This window comes from Hemicordylus capensis, chromosome 16 (assembly GCF_027244095.1).
Source record: "Hemicordylus capensis ecotype Gifberg chromosome 16, rHemCap1.1.pri, whole genome shotgun sequence".
In the NCBI taxonomy this organism is placed as follows: Eukaryota; Metazoa; Chordata; class Lepidosauria; order Squamata; family Cordylidae; genus Hemicordylus; species Hemicordylus capensis.
In genome coordinates, this window is record NC_069672.1 from 16702515 (window position 1) to 16723572 (window position 21058).

A 21058-nucleotide genomic window follows, 5' to 3' on the forward strand; every position below is an offset into this window, starting at 1 on the left:
TTTGCAAGGAGACGGTCCCAAGTTCCCTCCCTGGCAGTATCTCCAGGTTTGGGCTGGGAGAGACTCTTGTCCGAAACCCTTCCTTGAGGTGCCCAAGTTTCCTTGCTTTTTCGCTTTTCTATCCCCTCTCCTCCCTGCATCCAAGTAAACAAAAACAAATGATTTCCACATTTTGTTTTAATCAGGAACCAGCTCACAAACCAAACGATGAAGAAAGTCAGAAAAGGGCTTTGCAGAGTTGCATAAAAGTAAAACATTCTGTAAAAGGCCTTCACCTTGGTATAAATAGATACAAATATATATATACACACACAGACACATATCTATATTTCAAAAAGGAATTAAAGTCCAGTTTTGTAAAAAAGACCCAGAAAAAATAGTTTGTCCTTCATGATGTCTAAAACGTGTCACAGGCCAAACAGCTGTAAGAAGAAGAAAAAGGCCTGTTTTGCTTCAAAAAAAATTTTTAAAAAGGATTTATTCTCCCACAAAAGGCACACAAGGAAGGAATGTGTGGCTTCATTCACACGATCATGGCAATCCTAGTTAAAGCGTTAACCAGGATCACTGAGCTCTGCCGAGTTGATTGTGAGAACCCAGGATTTCTAAGGCAAACCGGGTCAAACTGCTGCGGATCAGATCCTAGTTATCTATCCTGGTTAACTGCAGTGGGGAAAGGAAATTCTGGGTTCTTTAACCAGGATCACCATGACTGTGTGAACGTAGCCTAAGAAAAGTTTCACACAAGAAATAGCCTCAGTAACTGTGCAAAACTTTTCCAGAGAAGGCTGTTGAGCAGCAGAGGGAAAAGGAAAGAGAGAGAAGGCACTTCACAATGAAAAACAGCACAAAAAAGCCAGTGGGGAGGAACATGGGCTCCCACGCAGAGAGCGGTCACCTGTCCTCTCTGTCCTGGCGGTTCTGCCCAACCCACAGTGGCCCAAGGAGTGTTTAGACAAGAGGCGTAACTCTGCTTTAAACTGGACTGCTTCGGGTTCCAGTGAGGGAGGAGTGCCGAGACCTGCAATCCCACACAGGGTCTCTTTGTGGGCAGGCATGACTGCTAAGCCACTTGGAGGCTGCCGTGTAAACCTGGCCTCAGAAGCAGCAAGGCGTCTGGGTGCACCATGGGAAACAGACTCTCTGAGCCAGAGAAGAGGAGCTGTGTGCGGAGAGGAGTTCCTGCGTGCATGGCACAGCTGCGTGACAGAACCCCTCCATCCTGGGAAGCGGGTGAGTGGGGCGGGTATGTGCCAGGGTGGCCATTTGCACACTGCCCTGGGCACCTCTCCACATCGCCCACTGGGGAGGGCCCCCTCCTTTCTCCAGATACCAAGTGGGTGCGTCTAAGAAGCCCATACTTTTCCAGAATCAAGGCCTGCCCTCGCCAGAAGCTCCTCCCTGCCCAGGAATCCCAGAACTTCTTTGGCAGGGCAGAACAGAGAGCAGGGAGGCACCTCCGTTGAGACGCAGCCACAGGGCCCCTCTTCCTTCCAAGCCTTTTCCGGCTGCTCTACGGAAGAAGCTGACCACCCTCGGGAGTCTCTGAGCAGTGGAAAGGAACCCCGCCCTGCCGCATGCGACAGGTGCAGCAGGGCAGCAGGTGGGGGGGGGATGTACATACTTTGCCCCCGCTTCCAGCCCCCAGAATGCCAAAAGCAAACACCCACACATGCCCAGAGTTTGGGGGGCCTCTTGAAGGGCAAGGCCTTTCTTCTTTGCCTTTGGTCCACAATGAAAAGAAAACGAAAAAAGACGGCCGGTCCTTCTCCTCACCGACTCCTGCGCCTTCACAGGAGAAGTGGGGAGAGACCCCTGGCTTAAAACTGGACCCAGCCCGTATTCTGCTGAGCCTGGCCGGAGACAGACCTGAGAAGGGGGGAGGGAGAGAAAGGGCCTTTTAACCACAGCTTACAAAGACACACCAGATTGCCAGAGGGAGCAGAGATGGTAACCCACCTGCAAGGACATTATATAGAGCTGTCCTCTGGGATCTTTTGGGGAGGGAGATAAGGAAGCAGAGGGCTGGCCTCTTCTCCCCCCCCCCCCGCCCACCCCGTGTCAAACTGCAAAGTTCACCTCCTGGAAACTGAAGCAGCACTAAAAGCTGTGAGGGTGCCTTAACAAGGGAAGAGGAAGGGGCCCAGGTGTGCATGCACGCATGTGTGTGAGAGGGACCTTTTTCTCCAATCACCACAGCTGATGTAACAATGTTTTTTCCTACCCTGTGAGATTTCTTTACCCTATGCAACTAAGCATGCAGTAGAGAATGCTCAGTAATACAGAATGAAGCTGCTAGTATTGAAATCCTGACAGGGTAACAGAACATTTCAGTCTAGTCTGTCAGAAAACATTACCTGCCAGAAAACAGCCCAGGATATAAGAGAACAAAAACAAAACAAAACCCTGATCTATTCCATCAGAAAGATTTATCCCGGTCCTGAAATCTGAAAGGGTAGTGAAAATTTCGGTCTAGTCTGTCATAAAACATTAGCCGTCAGAAAAGCTTACCCCGGGGTATTGAAATCTGACAGGGTAATGGAAAATCCCAGTCCGTCATAAAAACATTACCCAGGCACTGAGATCTGGGAGGGCAAGGGGGAAATATCATCGCAGCGGCCAGACAGGAAGGAGAAAGGAGTTCCTCACCCAGAGGCTTTGGCAAAGTCTCCCCAGATGTCAGCAGCCAGCCCTTCTGCCGCAGAACTCCTGGGCTGTGGCCAAGACACGGAGGCATCTGCTGAAAGAGGAAAAATGCACCACCCAGAGAAGCACAGATTAGCTCCTGCTCCTTTCAGAGGCTCCCCAAGGACTGCCCTCCCCCCCCCAACACAGACCTGCTTCATCGACCCCTGCTGAGGCCTGCACAGGATGGAAGGAGGGCTGTTCCCCAGGCAGAGGGAAAGGGGCTGGTTTTCCTCCTGGAGGGGGCGGGAGGAGGCTGGGGGCCCCAGCACCTGTTCCGCGGGGTCTGGTCCCCGGGGTGCCTTCCTTTTTCTTCATGTTCTGAAGGAAGAGGGAGAAGCATTCAACTCGCAGCACAAAACGCTCAGAGGCCTTCCGACAGGAACATCGGAAGCTGCCTTCTACCGAGTCAGACCCTTGGTCTATCTAGCTCAGTACTGTCTGCACAGACTGGCAGCGACTTCTCTAAGGCTGCAGGCCGGAGTCTCTCTCAGCCCTATCTGGAGATGCTGCCAGGGAGGAAACTAGGAACCTTCTGCATGCAAATGCTCTTCCCAGAGCGGCCCATAAGGGGAATATCTTACGGTGCTCACACCTGTAGTCTCCCCTTCAAATGCAAAGCAGGGCCGACCCTGCTTAGCAAAGGGGACCATTCATGCTTGCTACCACAAGACCAGCTCTCCTCTCTAGGATTCTGCCGGCTGACGTCACCCACGACTGGGATTCTTGCCTCTGAACCTGGAGGTAGCCTATAGCCAGCACACTAGTAGCCATTGATACAGCAGCCCTCCATGAATTTGCCAGGCCCCTTTCAAAGCCGTCTGAGCTGCTGGCCATCACCACCTCCCACGGCAGAGAGTTCCATAATATGTCCTCCTCTTGGTTGTATTGGCTAGTGACTCCGGTGCTTTGGGGCTCTGCTTTTCCGGCTGGCTGTCGGCTCGGCTCGTTCACTCAAGCCTCCACGGCCATCCAGCCCGCTTTCCTCCCTGGCTCTGCTCGGCTCCTTGGAGTCTGTTCTGAGCCCCTCGGTGTGGTTCTCCACACACACACACACACACACACACACACACACACACACACACACACAGGCAACAGGACCAGCCCAGAGCCCCCCTTTCCTCACCGCAATGTTGAGCTTGATGGTCTGCCCTTCCTTGAAGCCCAGGTCTAATTTGGGGCCCTGGTCTGGATTCAGGGCCTGCTTCGCCAGCTCGCTCTGCTGCTTGACCCACCTGCACGGAGACAGAGAAACCAGGAGCGCGGCCGAGTGAGCGTGTGGGGAGAGGGAAGAGAGACGAGCAGCAACAGATGCCTTTGCAACCGGGGCTGGGGGGCGGGTGGGGAAGGCACCTCACTGCCTTTCATACGAAGCCGCTCGAACAAGCTCTTTCCCAGGGAAAACCCAACTGTCTGCACTCCGCCTGCCTCAGACGTAACAAGCCCCCACAGCTGGAGCCAGTGGACGGCGGAGCTGCGGGAGAGAAACCCGAAACTTCTCCAACTTGGGTCCTTGTTTTTGGACGACAGCTCCCCCCATCCCCAGCCAACATGGCCCAAAATTAAATTTAAATTGAAGACCAAGCCACGAAAAGGCCACGGCAGAAGCAGAACTGAGGAGAGCCCCCTTCGGAGCCACTCCGGCTAACATCTGCATGAAGCTGCCTCACAGAGTCAGAGCCTCGGTCCATCTAGCTCAGCACCGTCGACACTGACTGGCAGCAGCTCTCCCAGGTCTCAGGCCTGTCTGGAGACGCGGCCAGGGATTGAACGGGGGGCCTTCCGGTGAGCCAACGCTGAGCTACAGCTCCACCGCCTCCGGGGAATAGCGTGCGGTGCTGCTCACAGGTCGTCTCTCATTCAAACGAAAAGCAGGGCAGACCCTGCTCCGCCGAGGAGACAACTCATGCTCGCTCCCACCACCAGGCCAGCTCTCTCCTCCGCCTCCGTCCAGCAAAGAGGCCACCAAGGGCTGGGGAGGACTCACTTGAAATGGTCTTGAAGGGCCACGTTGAAGTCGAAGGCATCGCCCCGGTCAACGAACCCCACTCCAATGAAGGCTCGGCGGCCTGTGGGAGAAAGCAGGGCCCGGTTGCTGCTCTTCTGCCCAGACCCACCCGTGGACGCCAGGGCCCCAGGACGCCAGGCCCTGCACAGAAACCCCCGAACGGGGGCCAGGCCCCGTCTGGGGGTCAGCAAGGTGCAGCCAGGGGCTCAAGGACGGGGGATGCTGGAGTAGAGCTTGTGGCCTCCTTTCCTGGAGGAGCGGGAGCATCTGTCCAGAACCCTGATGGCTGCCGCTGAGGAGGGCTTAGGTGGCCAAGAAGCAGGCGCCTGCGGCCTGTTGGGGCAGGCCTGCGGACACAGCGGCCTGCACGCGAGCTGGAGTTCTGCCCTGAACTCTGGGCTTGACCAGTGGCCCATCTGCTGCATTGGCTGAGCATCTACCACAGGGCAGGCCACGAGGGAGCCAGAGTGGAGCTGGAGGCGGAAGCGCCGAGGCTTCCGTGCCTCTCATCCCTCAAGCACTCTCTCCCAGCGCTGTGGGCCTCCCGGGCGCCCAGGGAGGAAAGCGATCCCCCTCATTAGCCTCTAACAGGATCTTTTTAAAACTCCACCGCCTCTTTCGCTTCCCAACGGCCTGGGGAATCCAAGCCAGCTCCCAGGCGGCCACCAAAGCGGGAGCTTTAGGAGAGGGAGTCTCTGCGCGGACAGTCGCTTCCATGGGCGTGTGCGTCAGAATCCGCACTGCACGCCCAACCGGGAAATCCTTTCCCCAAGGCCAAGGAGGGGATCCACACCTCCGCCCCGTACCGTTCCCGTCCTCAATCCGGATGACAAAATATCGGCTGGAGTCCGTCACCCCCTCCACAGCGATGCTGGGAAACTGATCCACAGGCGCCTGGGCAAAAAGTTCTCCTGCAGACGGAGGGGAGAGAAGAGAACAGAAGGTGAAGAGCCAGCAGCGGGCCTGGCCCGTTCCCCGGCCCTCTGGACCAGCACACCCAGGACAATCCACGCACCGTGACTTCTCCTGCAATTTGTTTTTAGTGTTTAAATTTTGTTTTGATTGTGAACTGCCCAGAGACGTAAGTAAGGCGGTCTAGAAATGTGTTAAATAAATAAAAATAGATCAGGGAACCAAGCACTTTGCACTGCTTCGCACACACCCCTGTGTTATCCTGTTTGTTCTGGGCGGGTCCTCAAATACGTGAATGTTTCCTTTGGAATGGAGAATGTCATCAGGGGAGTTTATACTAGGCACAACAGACAACTCAGTCCCTCAAACTGGAGGTAAGTGAAGGCCTGGGAAACTGACCACTTGCTTATGAAAGAAACAAATTTACTCAGGTCAATATCAGGGACCAAATGATGCTTATCTTATGCAGTATTTGTTTGCATTTGTTTACAGGTACATAGTTCTGATTCTTGCTTTGCATGGCTAGGTGTTTAGCAGTTAACCCCTGCTAACTGGGCAAAGAGGCACCTTTTCAACATGGTGATTCTCTATATTTAGCAGGGGGAGAGTAACTGGCCCTCTCCACTCCCAGCACAGCATTCCCCCAGTGGCTGTTGCTGGTGTCTGTCTTATGCTCCTTTTTAGATTGTGAACCCTTTGGGGACAGGGATCCATCTTATTTATTTGTTGTTTCTCTATGTAAACCGCTTTGGAAGCATTTGTTGAAATGCGGTATATAAATATTTTTTGTTGTTGTTTTCTAAGCTGGTCCTTTTTTAAAGCATGTGCATTTTCACTTTCCCAAGCATTTTTTAAGAAGTGGCTGGTTTATGCTGATATAGCAGCTTATTTTGTTTATTTATTGTTCAGTTTGTATACTGCTTTTCATTAAGCATGTCTCAAAGCGGTTTACAACATATGGTTAAACGCAATACGCAATTAAAATACAAAAAGCAGAGCTATTAATATGACTATAAAAATGTTAACCCTGATTGTCATTCCTCCCAGAAATTTTAAGTTCAAATGACAACCTACATAAGGAAGACACTGGGGTGTATGTGTGGCGTTTAAATAGTCAGGTCTCTAGAGACCCCAGACACCATCTCTGCTGCACAACAAAGCAGCACCTTCCTACCTTCAGGGACATTGACAGAGGTGCTGGTGTAACCCTGAGCGATCGCAGAGGATTCGGAGTCAAGCCCAGGACGTGCTCTCGGCTCAAACAGGGCCTCGGCCAGGTCTTGCCACTGCTCCCCCAGAACACAGCAACGTGCTCCAGACTAACTCCTGCAGCATTCCCCAGAAGCTGTGCATCGCAGGAGGAGGAGGAGGAGACCGGTGGGCAAGTTGCCTTGCAGGAGGTTTGCCTGTGCTGACTGATCCTCGCACTAAGAATCTTCTGACAAGCTTCCAAAGAACCTTAGAAAGCCAGTTTGAAAGCCACCGACAGAAACAAGAATCCTTCATAAAACTGTTCTGAGTCCCCATCGGGTATATCTTGGCCAGCCGGCCTCTCCCTCTCCCTGTGATTTAATTGGGCTTTGACCCCAATACCCCAGATTAGGCGAGAGCTTTCCACTTCCAAGCATGGGAGGATTAAGCAAATATTCAACCCGGCTCCTCACCTGAATTCTTGTCCTCCAGCTTGATGTAGGCCACGTTCCCTTTCGACGTGATCCGCAGCCGGCCGCTCCATGCTGGCTGGTCCAGCTGCCACTCAGCCGCTCTGGGAAGACACCACTGGTCAGGACTGAAAGGTCACCCCACCCCAGCTGCTTTGCCTGTTACTCACAGTATCTGCTACACAACCGGAACTTTAATAGGAGAGATTGCTGAAACAGCTGCAAGAATCTGGATTACTTCTGCGTGAAATAACTCTTCCCGTTCTCTCCTGCTGCCCTTCGGCCTGGAATTGCCCCCCTTGAGGCCACAGCTCAGGCTTTTAGAAACCCTTCTCTGAATCCCACCTCTCCCACAACAGCTTTGGTGCAATCCCTTAGCCCCCATCCCTACGTGAAAGGAATCCCAAGGCTGTAGGACTGACCTTAGGGACACATTCTTGTCTTATTTACCCTCTGCTTGCTAATCCAGTCATTTCCTGCTGCACCATTAGGTGGCTAAGTAATTCATTATTATTATTTTTAATCAGACTTGTTTTTATACTTTTTAGCTCAGTATTTTAATGTGTCTTTTTTATAATCGTGTTTTTAAATTTTATTGCGAGCTGCCTTGAGATTTTCTTAATGAAAGGCGGGGTATAAATTTAACAATAAATAATAAATAATAAACAAAAGTCACCCCCATACACACAGCAATTTAGGCACTCCCTTGAAACAACACCAGGCTGCAAGTATCTGCTGTTCTTGTGCAATGCTGAGGAAGCAGCTTCCTCGGGACTCCTCTGTCTTTTGGATTCGGAAGATGCTGGAAGATGCTGGAACCGGGGGCAGCGGAGGGTTCTCACACTCCCCCATCTGCCATCAGGGCTGGGGATGATGGGAGTTGTAGGACAACAACACCTGGGGCCCCCAAGTAGGAGAACTGCTGCTGGAAGTCACCCTTGTAAACAAGCCTGCCAACATTACTTGTCCAGGGTGCCCCACAGTCCCGAAGAAAACAAGAGAAAGACAGATGACTTGCTTGCCTGGAGGCAGCTTTTTGTCATGTGGAGAGGCTGTCACAGTACTGCGTCCCACCCTGCAATTACTGGCAGAGCCCTCATCTCTCAATGCATCTGCTCTGAGCCCTCTGAAGCAGGGATGAAGGGCATATTAGAATGTGAAAGAAACAACCATGCCCCCAAAAGAAGCCCCAAGGGCTCTGCAAACTTGCAGGAGCAACTGACTGGGTTTATTTACATCTTGCAAGTGGCTAATCCTTTACTTGTCAAATGTAAATAGACCCAGAGACTCCTGCTCACCACTTCTGGCAGCTCAATCAGCCTTTCACTGAGGCTTTCAGTGGGGATGTAGTGTGTGTGCGCACGCACGTAAACCTGGGGGATTCTCTTAATGTAGAGAGAGAGAGAGAGAGTGTGTGTGTGTGTGTGTAAGTAAACCTGGTAAAGTGTGCCATCGAGTGGGTGTCGACTCCTTGCGCCCACAGAGCCCTGTGGTTGTCTTGGCTAGAATACAGGAGGGACTGACCATTGCCAACTTCTGCGCCATATGAGGTGATGATCCCTTCCAGCATCCGCCTAGATCGCTGCTGCCTGATATGGTTCAAACTGGCAACCTCTGGCTTGCTAGGCAAGTCATTTCCTGCTGCACCATTAAGTGGCTAAGTAAACGGGGGGGGGGGGTCTCTTAATGGTGTGTGTGTGTTTGTGTGTAAATAAACGTGGGGGGTTCTCCCCCACCCCGGGGCTGGCCCCGCCCACTGATGGACCTCCCTCCCACCGCCCGGGCGGGGCCTTGTGTGTGTCCCGTATTCAAGCAGCAGCCCAGGACGAAGCAGGCCGCCCCTCGGCTCTCTCTCTCTCTCGCTCCCTCCCTGCAGCCGTACGAGGCTCGTGACTTGCGAGAGCTGGAAATGGAGGAGGAAGCACTCTGCACGTCCTCAGAGACCCGTTCTCTCCTGTGCTTAAGTCCCCACTCCGGGAGAGAGGCGGCGGCGGCAGCCTGCACTTGCTCAAAGGATCAGAGGCATGTTTTCCTCTGCGCTTTCTCTCCCCCGCCGCCCCGGGAGAGGGTACTCTGCACACGCTCAGAGGCACGCTCCCCTCAGGAGAGAAGCGCTCTGCGCATGGTCGGGCCGGGGGGCCTCCGGCACTCTGGCCGCAGCCGCCTCCTCCTCACCTGTAGCCCCGGTTGGAGGCGCGGGGCGGCACCCGGTAGACGTGCACCTCCGGCTTGACGCACAGCACCGACTCGTACTCGGCGTCCGCCATCTTGGCTGCGGGAAGAACCCGGACATCCGGGGCACTCGCCCGCACGGCGCCACCGCGCCTGCGCCGCCCGCCTCGTTAGCCACCGCGCCTGCGCCGACCTCTGAGGCAACAAAGAGGCGAAGGAAGAAAGGCCGGAGACTGCGCCGGCGCCAGGCGGCGACCAAGAGGAAAGCAAGGCGCCGCCGAGGCGACTTCGGGCTCCTGCTCGAGCGTCGGAGACGTGTACGCGGTTGCAAAGGAGCGAGGAGGAAAAGTTGCCCTTCTGGGGCGAACTCTCTGGGGACCGGCCTGATAAGCGGCTGCTCGGCCTAAGGCCTCTCCCTCCGCACAGCTTCTTACGGCCTTCCAATGGCGACCGGAAGTGTCCCTCTAGCTTCAGAAGGACCGCAGCAGCCGCCACTCTCTGTGCAAGGCTAGAGTTCCATTTCTCTATGGCAGAAATAAGAGGCTAGAAAGATCAAAGGAGTCGAAAGGGCATAGAGCCACGGAATACAGTAGCTAGAGCGGTACTGCTTTCTCCAGCAACAGAAAGCGCTTGAAGACAGACGTAACAGGGAGAAGCTTTTCAGAAGTGTGTGTGCGCGCGCGCGCGTGCTAGCAGCACCCCCCCCCCCTTTGCATCTCTCCAGCCGCTGGTACTTAAAGGTAGATTGCTTCTGAACATGAAGGCTGTTTAGCTCTCCTCCAGTGGGAAAGGAAGGAAACACACACAGCTTTTGCCAGGGGGGCTGCCCCTGGCAGAAATATATCCTCCTTCTAGGAGGTAATGGCGGACCAGGACCGTAAGGTCCCACAAACGCTGAAATATCTTTTCTCCTTTCTTGCATTGCATTTATTCAATGGAACTTTTTTTAAAATTAAAAAACAAGAACTCCTTCAGATGCAGCCAGGACTCCAGGACTCCTTCCTTGCCTGCCAAGAACACCTTTGTTAGAGGACGAGATCTGTGGAATGCAAAAGCTTGCACCCCAAGGAAAGGTTGTGCCTACCTTGCTAGTGTATTCCCCCAGCCTCTCTGGGAGCAACAAGTAAAGCATGCATAAAAGCCGGGAAAGACTCATGTTTTCCCCACAGACACACCGAGTCCTTGGGCACCTGTTAAAGACCAAGATAATGTATCATCACTTTACTGCTGGTCTTTATAAACTTGCCACAGAAGTCTTGCTGGTTTTTTGCTGTTAAAAAAACCCTAATACCCCTCCCAACCTGTTGGAACAGATTGTAAGGTCCTTGGGGCAGAAACCTTTCCCCCAACTTACATTACTCTTTTAAGTGCCGTGTATGTGTTTAAAAATAACACCTTTTGTACCATGGAGGGGAGGGGGAGGGAAGAGGAATCACAATGAGGCTACATCGTTAAAAGTTAACACATTTATTTAAAATACAATTTATAAAATGTTTATCTGCATACTTAGGAAGGTTGTGGGCAGGCACAGCCTCTGCTTGCCATGTGAACGCATGCATGCGCGCACACCCTAAAGTGCCCCTCAACACACACACACACGCAACCTCCCCCACCCAAAAGGGCCTTTGACTTCTCCCAAACACTGATTCCTGGACAAGACAACCTGCCAGTGCCCACACCAGAGGGGCCCCCACCCAGTGGTCATCAACAGCCGGAAGAGGGCCACCTCCCTGCCTGCAGGCAGCAGCACCCCTGAGAGCTAAGGCTGAGCTAGCAGGAGGGGAGACCATGGCCTCCTCTCACCACTGCCACCTGTCGGGACCAGGCTCCGCTCCTGGAAGCCTAGGCAGCTCCATGGCATGCAGAACCCTAAGTGGAGGGAAAGCAGACCTTTGCCATGCAGGAGCCCAACCCACAGCAGGAGACGACATTTCTTAGCCACCCAGCCTAAAGCAGAGTTTAAAGAAAAGCAAGGCGGCTTCGCAGAGTTATTGCTAACATGTTCTCTCTAGCCTTCCAATTGAGGGGAGGGGTGTGTATGTCCTCCTCCTCCTCTCCTACCCACTACCCCCATGGAGGAAGAATTAAGCCCCTCTGAAATAAACTGGGGCACGTTATGGACAATGCCAGAGCAGCACTCAGTAAAAATAATAATATAAACTCCGGCTGTCTCGAGACCCGGCAGTTTGGGAACCTGCAGTGTGACTCCAAAGAGGTGGCGGCTGAGAGCCCAGTGCTGGAAGCCACCACTGAAAGCCAAGGCGAGGGGTGCAATATGTGGGGTTGGACTGGAGAGGAGGGCAGGACAGGGAGGGGTGCAAATCAACCAGAGCAGCTGTCCGTCACATTTTCTCTTTTTTGTACACAGGTAGTTTTATTATTATTATTATTATTTATTTATTATTACTTTTTTGACCAGTTATTCATTTTGCAGGAGTTTGGTACATGTCTTGAGTGGACGTACAAAGAGACACCCCCCTCCCCTCCCCCCCATTATGACCCGATTTAGGCAAAGGTTCCACTTCCGTCCCAGCACAAGGGGGGGGGCGTACTGCAGCAGTGCCCGCCCCCGACCGGTCGTGTCCTCCGGAACCAGACAGTAGAACAAAAAAGGCAGACTCTGGAACCACAGTGAAGCGAACGAGCCCATGGTCACTTGAAGGTGGTGCTGGGCGGGGAGGCCTACAGCCCACCCCCCCAATATGGCTGCTAGAGAGGACAGGGAAGGCCCAGCCAGTTTCAACTCCTCAGGAGCAGACCCCCTCCCAGCATGCAAGAGCCCTCTTACCAGCACCCTCCCAGATGCACCTTGTCCCCCATACCCGCCTGGGAACAACCTGGGTCACGTGCTCCTCGAAGGAAATCCTACCTTTTGTGCCTGGCTTGAGACAAGGAACGAGGCAGCCGTCTGCCGCCCCCCCACCGAGTCTTGCAGTGGGCTGTTTGGCAGCATCCCGGGACAGACAAGAGTCCTGCCTCCAGTTAGCCTGGCTGCAAGATACTCTGTCTAGCCCCAAGCCCCCTCCCACTCGGCAAGGGTCCCCATCACAACCACCACTAACCTTTTGAGCGCGGTTGGTTCCGGGTCCCTTTGCCTTCTCACGGCAAATTAACCCGGCCCCAAACCAGAAGGCGCACTTGGGGCAAGAAGGCCAGATTCTGGGCCCCGGTGCCTTGCCTGCCTCGTTTTCTCTCTCTGGCCAGCCCAAGCATCACCCAGACGCTGGGCCGCCCGCCTCCTGGTGGCCTCCCCAGAGGGCACCGGTATGAACCTAGACTAGCCTATCCCTAGCTCATAGTCCTAGTGGCAAAAGCGCAGCCACCCTCCCTGTGCCTGGAAGCGGCACAAAGCCAGCCAGGGAGGTAGTGGCCAACATTCCCTTTGAGGAGGTGCAGTGAGATGCGTGTCTCAATCCATTTCTCCCCAAGGCAGAGAACTAGGCAAAGTTCATCACGCAGACGTAAAAGCTTGGGGCCTCATCCCAGCTCACATGCTTCCAGATAAGCAGGAGAGCCCGGGGTGGGGGCGGGGAAGCCTAGCTGCCCCCCCAGGCCATTTGCTCAGCAGCAGCAGCAGCAGCAGCCTTGCTCGCCAAACCCTCTCCGTTAGCGTCTGCCGGAGTTGATCCAAATTCATTTCCTCTTTTCCGTGAAACTCTAGCCAACTATCGCAACCAGTTAAACAGCTAACACCCTGCTTCCTTCCCATGCACTTGGCTTCGGCACCATCCAATTCCCAAGAAACCAACCAACAAAAACCTGCGCACACGTCCCCGCCCACTCACCCACCCAGCTCCTGGCAGGTCTGCGACCACAGAACTCGCTCCGAGAGAGGTGCGGACAGACGTGCCTTTCCCCGGGAGCAGCATGCTGCCGCCTCTCCCGTCTGATCCCAGGTCAGCCCGTCTGCAGAAGTCAAGGGGGTTGATTATTGCTTGCTGCTGCTGCTGGCTGGGGGAGGCGTGGCCCGGCTCAGGCCTGAGAGAAGCCTGCCCCACGCCCCCTCCCTTCACGGCGGCTGGGAACAGCCCTCCTGAGCGTGCCAATCACAGTGGGTGAAGCAGGGGTCACAGTGCATGGGGTTGAAGGTCGCAGGAGGCGGAGCGAAGGAGGATCACAGTGCAAGAAGTCACCCAGGGGGTGCCCCCCGCTCAGGCCAGTGTGTCCGCGGCTGCAGTGCCACCTGGGTGGGGGGGATGACCCTGCTTCCGTGCTGCGTCGTCAGCAGGCCATGCCTATCTGCGCTGCTTGAAGCCCTGCGAACCGTCGGGGCCCAGTGGCTGCCGGATCACATTGCTGGGCGGCCTGGCCTCTTCCAGCTGGGAGATCCTCGTGGGCCTGCAGGGAGGGAGGGAAGGAGAGCGAGAGCACCAAGCCGCTCTTTCATCAGCAAGGAACCCAGCAGCCTGCTCACCCCCCCCCCCACCCCCGGCGTCCCTGCACTGACCCTCCAGAGGCTCACTCAGTGGCAGCACCCTCAGCCTCCCAAGCCCAGAGGCTTCCGCCAGACTGACTGTGGCCAAGACACTGAGATCAGACACGAGAGAGAGAGAGCGCAAGCATCTCAGCCAGTTCTCGCCTTGTGCCTTTGGGGCATGATGGCATGGACATCCTGGGTCGCTGCTGCTTGAGGAGTGGGCAGTGGCTGGTCCCTTCCCTTCCCCAGGCCCATCGCCAGCCTAAACATTTGGGGGGGGGGGGGCTGCCAAAAATATATAGGGGGCAGTCCTAAGTGCAAGCAGCATTCAGTTATGGAAAAATAATGCTGCTTAGACAATTGGGATGCAAGGCAACCGATCTGGGCTGCCCCTTTGGGCAAGGGCCACGGCTCAAGGGCCAAGCCCCTGCTTTGGCACACGGAAGGTCCTGTGCTTGGCATCTGTGACGAAACAGCTGGGATCCACCCTCAGTAGAGAGATTGCTCTGATCGCAATCTAGGAGCACACCGCTCCTCCGAGGCAGGCTGCCACCAGCTGAGGACTGATCTGAAGCCACTGACCAGGCTTAGACACAGCTTCAACCAGTGGTGAAATGCAGCCCTTCAAGATGATGGAGGTCTGCATTTCATCCCCGCCCCTGTGGCTAAAAGGAGATCCGGCAGCAGGGCAGGGAAAGAGCTTCCTCAGCTAGGGAACCTCGGGAAACCGCGGCCATCGGAACCACCACCCTGGGCTGGGTGAACCCAGCGCCTGCCTTTGCTCAAGCCCACCTCTGGAATAGCTGGGAGCAGCCCACGAGCCCGCCTCCCCTCACCTGTCGAGGATGGGCTTGTCCTGCTCCTCCTCCGGGCTGGCGCTGCCCAGGATCCGCTTCCTGGCTTCCGCGTACTCGGCCTCCCTCTGAGCCAGCGACTTCACGGGGAAGGCCGGCCGGCTGGCCGAGTTGGGGTTGCTGAGCACCCCGTTGCTCGTGGGCCGCTTCAGGATCCGGATCTGTGGAGGGGGCCCTGAGGGAAGGCTCTCGTCCTGAATCACAACCGGCACTTTGGGGGGAGATTTGGATTTCCGGCTGCTAGAGGGGGGAAAGAAAGCAGACAGCTCTGTTTATTACTCCCATGGGATATTTAGGAAAGTGATGCAAGAAGTTGCCAGTAGCGATTTCATTTTACTTTACATTTCTATCCCACTCTTCCTCCAAGGAGCCCAGAGCGGTGTACATGGTTATATTTAGCCTCACAACAACCCTGTGAGGATGAGGTTAGGCTGAGAGATACGTGACTGGCCCAGAGTCACCCCGTGAGTCTTATGGCTGAACAGGAATTTGAACTCAGGTCTCTCCGATCCTAGTCCCACACTCTAACCACTACACCACATTGACTCTGAGGGTGGAGAGCCCCTGCTTTGCGTTCAGACCCTGGGTCTCCAGAGAGCTGTGGCCATTTGGGAAGGCCAGGATTCAACAATTTTTTTTGGATCTAGGAGCCAGCCCCCAAATGCAGGAGGCATACATTGGATGCTCAACCAAGGTACTGGACTTGGTGACGGACACTGGGGAGGGGAGGACAGCCAACGGACTTCTCTTTATCCCCTTTATAAGCACGACAGAACAGGAACAAGGCTGCCTCAGACAAAAGAACCCCACCTCTGAATATCCTAGTCCGGGTGCTAGGGGTAAACTGCTAGGCGCCAAGGCTCCCCGGCCCCAGGGATAGCAGACAGTCACCCTAGCCCTATACCCTGAGGGTTAGGCTATAAGGCAGTTGCTTCAGTTTCAGAGGTCCGGTTCTGCTCCGAGCAGATGCAAGCAGAGCAGCCTACAGAACCTTCCATGAACCGAGGGTGCTACCCAGCAGCAGGGGCTTCTACCAGGATCCCTCACCCCACATTCATCAGGCGGGAGTTAGCACAGCCCTTGGGCCTCAGTGCCAGCAAGGTACCAGCCTTGGCTCTGCGGGGGCTGCAGAGCAGCCTTACCTTTCCTTTTGCGTGATTCGCAGTGTCTTTTCCAACCGCCTGTCTATTTCCTGGAAGGCAACACAAGGCTGTCAGGTTTTCATTCACTGCATGCAAGTCAATTTCCCAACTCGGGCAGGTCACAAGCACAAAGCGATGTGCATCATTAAAAAAAGCACACACACACACACACACACACACACACACAAAAGAAGAGGCCAATGTATCATGTCACTTCTGACACCAGGCTGGCATATTCACGGCGGTGCAGTTGGCACCGATCAGCAAGTCGGTTATACTGAAGGTGGTGAAATGGTGCTGGAATGAGCTCAAGGCAGGCTTATAGAGAAGAGCCCACCACGAAAGAGACTCTTTGGAGCACCTTGAAGAGCGGCAGGTTGATGAGTCAGAGACTCTTTGCACTAGCGGGTCCTTAAATTACGCATGGTGTGAAGAAAGTGGGAGAGTGTTTTTATCCTCCCGTAAAACTAGAACTTGGGGGCTGGGGGGCACACAATGACACTGATGGGAGAGGAGAGAGAAAGTCCTCCTTCACACAATTAAAGTATGGGACCCACTGCCACAGAACGTAGCAACAGCCCCAGGCTAGATGACTTTCAAAGGAAGAGACGGAGGGATCAGGATGGCGATACAGAGCCTCCAGAGCCAGAGGCAGTCTGCCTCTGAAATACCAGCAAAGGAGGGGCCATCCTGTCCATCCCAGAGGCATCCGGCTGGCCACTGCGGGAAAGAGGATACTTGGCCTGGCCCAGCAGAGCTCTTCTTTAAAATCTGTGTCTGTGAATGCAGCTCAGAACCAGGGGCTGGCTGCCTGCTGCTCCAGTTCCACGAAGGACCAACGTGACCGGTGGGATGGACCCTCCTCCGGGAAGAGGCCTCTGGGACCGAAACTGAGCCAGCTACCCTTCCCTGTCACCAGATCGACTTGCAACTATTCCTGCCAACAGGGCTCCTCCAGATAACACCGCCACGGAGCTATGCAGAAGCAGCAGGTTAAATTTAGGGTCTGGCTTGCAGGCCTCCCACGCGGAGCAGTTGAGGGCCATCACTTGCTTGATGGCGACGCAGAAAGCATTCCTGCGTGCAAGTGCAATGCCAGCCGTTACTTGTGGCCACTGTCTCCAATCCCCTCTTTTCCAGCACACAGGCGGAGGGCTTAGGAGGGAGTCTCCTGTCATTTGCACTGGGAGGCAGACATGGAAAGAAGCAGGGGAAGCCCTTAGAAAGGATTCTTGAGGCTGGCGTTGGACATGAGCTCTCTGGAGAGGAGATCTGTGTGGCGATCACCAGAGGGCTGGGGTAACTCAAGCCCACAGGCAGGAATTGAGGGGATGTCCTCCCTCCTGCTGTGACTCCCCTGCAACTGGTACTCAGAGGCATCCTGCCTTTGAGACTGGGGGTGGCCCACAGCCCTCCGACTAGTAGCCGTTGATAGCCCTCTCCTCCATGAAGTTATATCCAAACCCCTCTTAAAGCCATCCAAACTAGTAGCCAACACCACATCTCGTGGCAGAGAATTCCACAAGTTGATTATGTGTTGTGTGAAAAAATACTTTTGTTTGTTGGACCTAAATTTCCTGGCAATCAGTTTCATGGGATGACCCCTGGTTCTAGTGTGATGTGAGAGGGAGAAGAATTTCTCTCTATCCACTTTCTCCACACCATGCATGATTTTATAGACCTCTATCATTTCTCCCCGCAGTCATCTTTTTTCTCAACTAAAAAGCCCCTGGTGTCGTAGCCGTTCCTCATAAGGAAGGTGTTCTAGGCAGGTGCTCTGTAGATCCCTGCCGTAAGACACACAAAGGGTCATGTGAGAGCCAGAGGGACAGACACATCAGACCATTTTCCTTCCAGGTATCACGTCCAGGGCAATGAACCGCACAGGTTGTGCACACACCATCATAACACGTGGCCAAGGTGCATGGGTAGATGCTATGAACATGGCTTCTCTCAAACATCTTACAGATTCTTCTGGAAAGGAAGATGCAACTCATGACGCAGTGAGGCGAACACTCCTTAGCGTTCAAAAATTAACTCAGCCCCCAGACTTTGGACTGTGATACAGATTTCGGTTAAACCTCAATAGAGGAGTCGTTAAATCCACACCTCTCCTAATGCTTGAGAAGCCACAGCATGAACAGCTCAGGTGGATGGAAGGCAGCAGTAAGAGACCTGGCCTCACCCTCTCCAAGAAAGCTACTGGTAATCTTGAGTACCCATTAAAACATAAGAGGAGGCCTTCTGGATCAGGCCATGCCGCAGTCCTCTAACCCTGCGTCCCATTTCCAACTGGAAGTCACAGGTAGATTGCTTCTAAGCCTGGAAGTTCGTTTAGTTCATTTATCACAACTAATAGACACAGACCTCTTCCCACTCTCTGCCTCCCATGCATCCATCTAATCTCCTTTGAAAGATATATCTAAATCAGGGGTAGGTGGACTTCAGACTTGGAGTCTAATTTGGAAGCCTAAGGTCAATGAACTAGCGCCAGAACACAAAATGGCAGCCCAGGGGGCAGTGCCAATAACCCCCTGCAACCCAGGAGTCACACAGGGAGACCTTTTGCACCCACAAGTACAAGTTTAGACCCAAAGCTCTACAGATCAACTACTGCAACACAAGACTGAGCAGCAGAGAGACCTGGTCCAAAGCAACCAATTCATTGCCCTCTTTTATGGGCGAGGGACACGGAGGCGAGCAATTAGCATCAGGCCAGTCACAGGAGAATTCTTTTTTTACTTCAAGTTATAAGAACAGCAAGTCGTGGTGGCACTTCTGAGCACCAAAGCCTCACTTTATAGCGGAGAATGCCGAGGCTCAGAGGGAGAAACTCTGGCAGTTCTCCTACGGGTCACCCCAAAATCTCCTGCCTACCCTTGAGCAAATGGCAACACCACACTAAGGAAAGATTTAATACAACATGGAAGAGATAATATTAAAAAACCTAAAGGTTTTACAAACATTTGTACACTTTCATTTTATGACTGATGAAGTTCAACTAAACACAGAGTCTATCGCACGACACATGTCTTTCAGGTTTTTGCTTTTTCATCTCATCCCTTGGCTTGGTTTGGAACATTTTTGAATTATAATTTGCGATAACCCTTGCACATTTATGTTGTCTTTTACATTTTGCATTAAACCTTTCCAAAGTGTTGTGTTTCTCATTGCACTTATCACACTTGGACTTCTTTGCAAGGGCAAAGCAATTCTACGCTACAGCTGCCCCAGGGCTTTGGGGCAGACAGCAGATGGATCACTGGCCAGAAGCAGAGGGCTGGAGATTGAATGCACGAGGAGAGAGTCTTCAGAGCAAGCAGTTTCTGGCTACTGCTTTCTGGGATGACCCAACACAACCCTTGGTTCCCAGACTATCCTGGAACAAGCTACCCTGAAATAGAATCATCACAGAAACACACACAAGAGCAGCCTGCTGGATCAGAGGAAAAGGAACACTGGGGATGCCCACAAGAAGGGCAGGAACATCTAGGCCGTCCTCACCTCCTGCTTGCCAGCAACTGGCAATCAGAGGAAGGCTGCTTTCAGGAGACGGTACATCCAGCCTTCATGGCAATTGCCTTCATTTCCCTCCATATCCTCCGCTGTCTCCCCAGTGTTGAATTCCAGCTTGTACACCCCTCGGGGCAGAGACAATGCAATTGTCTTGCAATGAAACAAATGCACACTATAAATGGACTTGCATATTTTTCCAACAAAGAAGTCCTTAAAGCAGTTTGCATGGGGGAAAGAGCAAGAAGATGGCTTCCCTGTCGTAAAGAGGATCACAGTGGGAAAAGAAACTCAAAGGAGACCCCAGCAACAGCCCCTGGGAAGAATGCTGGGCTGGGCTGAAGAGAGAGAGAGAGTTGCTCTCCCCAAACGACATCTGAGAGTGCTGCCACTTGAAGAAGATGCCGACTCTTGGCCCAGGCTAGAGGGACCACTTAGTAAAGCCAACCTTTGCCTGATGGGAGCAAGCTAATCCACTTTACTTTTTCAACCCAGGAAGCTCCCAAAGCGGTTTCCGGAGCAAAAGGGATAAGAAGATGGTTCCCTGCCCTCAAAGTGCTCTCTACCCAAAAGGAAACAGGAAGGAGAAACCAACAAGCTTTGAGAAGCCCCCTATTCCTGGGGGTTCCCCTCGCCTCATGTCTCCCCCCCCCCCACCATGTTTTTTTCACCAGATCAAGCCATTCACGTCTCCAAGCTTGCCTCCCTCGCAGGGCTGTTGCAGCGGGGAAACGGAAGAGAGCTGCTCACGCTGAGCTCCTCACTGGAGAAGCGCAGGCAGGGTCGCCAAGGGTTAGGGTTAGGGGAGACCTCCCCACCAGACCAAGCCCTGGAAGTCTCCTGGTCCACTTCCGAGAGCCTGCTCCTGGAGAAGGGGGCCGGTTCCTCCTGGGGGGCTGGCAACCCTGTGAACAGTTGGGCTACCCACTCCTGGGGGTTCTTTTCTAACCTTTTTGCACAGTATCCAGCTATCAGAAGCTGTACCCAGGGAGGGAGGAGACTCAGGTGCCCTCACCTAGGGAGGAAAGGAGGCTTCCTCCAGGCCAGGCTTGCAGAGGGAGAGGGGCGCCGAGCAGGTGCCCTCGCCCCCACCCCCCGCCCTTCTTCAGGCCGGCCACGGGGCGCCGCACACGCCCCCTCTCCTGCAGCCCCCGCCCCGGCCAGGCAGGGAGCACGTGGGCCGGCTAGGGGAATTGAGGCGCGGCTCCTTTAAGAGGCCTAGCAGCCCCCGCGAAGCCTCACCGCCAGCCAGGAGGACCCGGCCCCCTCAGCCCCGCTGACGCCCGCTCGCCCGGCCTCTCCCCTCCGCTCGCCCGGCAGCGCCGGCCCCACTCCCCGCCCTCCGCGGCCGCCCGGCCTCACCCCACTGTCGGCCGCCTCCTCCCAGCTCTCCGCGACCTCCTCATCTTCCATTGTAAGGCCCCTCCGCCGCCAGCTCGCCAAGGGCGCATGCGCCACGGCGGCAGGAGCAGCAGCCCAGACGCTCCTGGCGCCTCGCTCTGGGAGGCGGACAATGCCGCGCCTGCGCGCTTCCCTTTTCGGGCGGCTTCCGGCGCATGCGCTCTCGAGTCGAGCCTCCCGCCGTGCTCCTTGGGTAGGCGGGACGCGGCCCGTTCCTCCTTGCGCATGCGCACCCCCAAGACGATAGAGAAGAAATGCCCAGAGAGCAACCCATCTCGTCTTTTTTATTATCA

General features: G+C 54.4%; 2 protein-coding genes across 5 annotated transcripts; both read right to left on the minus strand.

Annotated features, from left to right (window-relative positions):
• Positions 1 to 159: 159 nt before the first annotated feature.
• NECAP2 (NECAP endocytosis associated 2) lies at positions 160 to 9915 on the minus strand. Of its 2 annotated transcripts, none has more exons than XM_053280769.1 (8): positions 9442 to 9915; positions 7270 to 7370; positions 5500 to 5604; positions 4673 to 4754; positions 3812 to 3920; positions 2838 to 3006; positions 2650 to 2740; positions 160 to 1869 (listed from the first exon to the last, which is right to left on the minus strand). In XM_053280769.1, exons 1-8 carry the CDS (start codon positions 9531 to 9533, stop codon positions 1821 to 1823), a joined length of 798 nt encoding a protein of 265 aa, XP_053136744.1. In that variant the 5' UTR covers positions 9534 to 9915; the 3' UTR covers positions 160 to 1820. The 2 variants fall into 2 exon arrangements, with proteins under 2 accessions (XP_053136744.1, XP_053136745.1); XM_053280770.1 differs by having other exon boundaries at positions 2650 to 2737; positions 9442 to 9913.
• A 974-nt stretch (positions 9916 to 10889) lies between these two features.
• SZRD1 (SUZ RNA binding domain containing 1) lies at positions 10890 to 20999 on the minus strand. 3 transcript variants are annotated; one of them, XM_053280774.1, is made up of 4 exons: positions 20727 to 20962; positions 15852 to 15901; positions 14692 to 14949; positions 10890 to 13776 (listed from the first exon to the last, which is right to left on the minus strand). In XM_053280774.1, exons 1-4 carry the CDS (start codon positions 20775 to 20777, stop codon positions 13674 to 13676), a joined length of 462 nt encoding a protein of 153 aa, XP_053136749.1. In that variant the 5' UTR covers positions 20778 to 20962; the 3' UTR covers positions 10890 to 13673. The 3 variants fall into 3 exon arrangements, with proteins under 3 accessions (XP_053136749.1, XP_053136748.1, XP_053136746.1); XM_053280773.1 differs by having other exon boundaries at positions 14692 to 14946; positions 20727 to 20914; XM_053280771.1 differs by lacking the exon at positions 15852 to 15901 and having other exon boundaries at positions 20727 to 20999.
• Between the last annotated feature and the right edge of the window lie 59 nt (positions 21000 to 21058).

Excerpts from the sequence above, each read along its gene's own strand:
- NECAP2 (XM_053280769.1), bottom strand. The coding sequence starts at position 9,533 with ATGGCGGACGCCGAGTACGAGTCGGTGCTGTGCGTCAAGCCGGAGGTG. Across the intron at positions 3,921-4,672 it reads GCCCTTCAAGACCATTTCAA|GTGGGTCAAGCAGCAGAGCG; the intron begins GTGAGTCCTCCC and ends GTCTCCGTGCAG. Across the intron at positions 3,007-3,811 it reads CCATCAAGCTCAACATTGCG|AACATGAAGAAAAAGGAAGG; the intron begins GTGAGGAAAGGG and ends CTCTTCCTTCAG.
- SZRD1 (XM_053280771.1), bottom strand. The coding sequence starts at position 20,992 with ATGCGCAAGGAGGAACGGGCCGCGTCCCGCCTACCCAAGGAGCACGGC. Across the intron at positions 14,950-20,726 it reads AGGAGGCGGCCGACAGTGGG|CAGCCGGAAATCCAAATCTC; the intron begins GTGAGGCCGGGC and ends TCCCCCCTCTAG. Across the intron at positions 13,777-14,691 it reads GACAAGCCCATCCTCGACAG|GCCCACGAGGATCTCCCAGC; the intron begins GTGAGGGGAGGC and ends CCCTCCCTGCAG.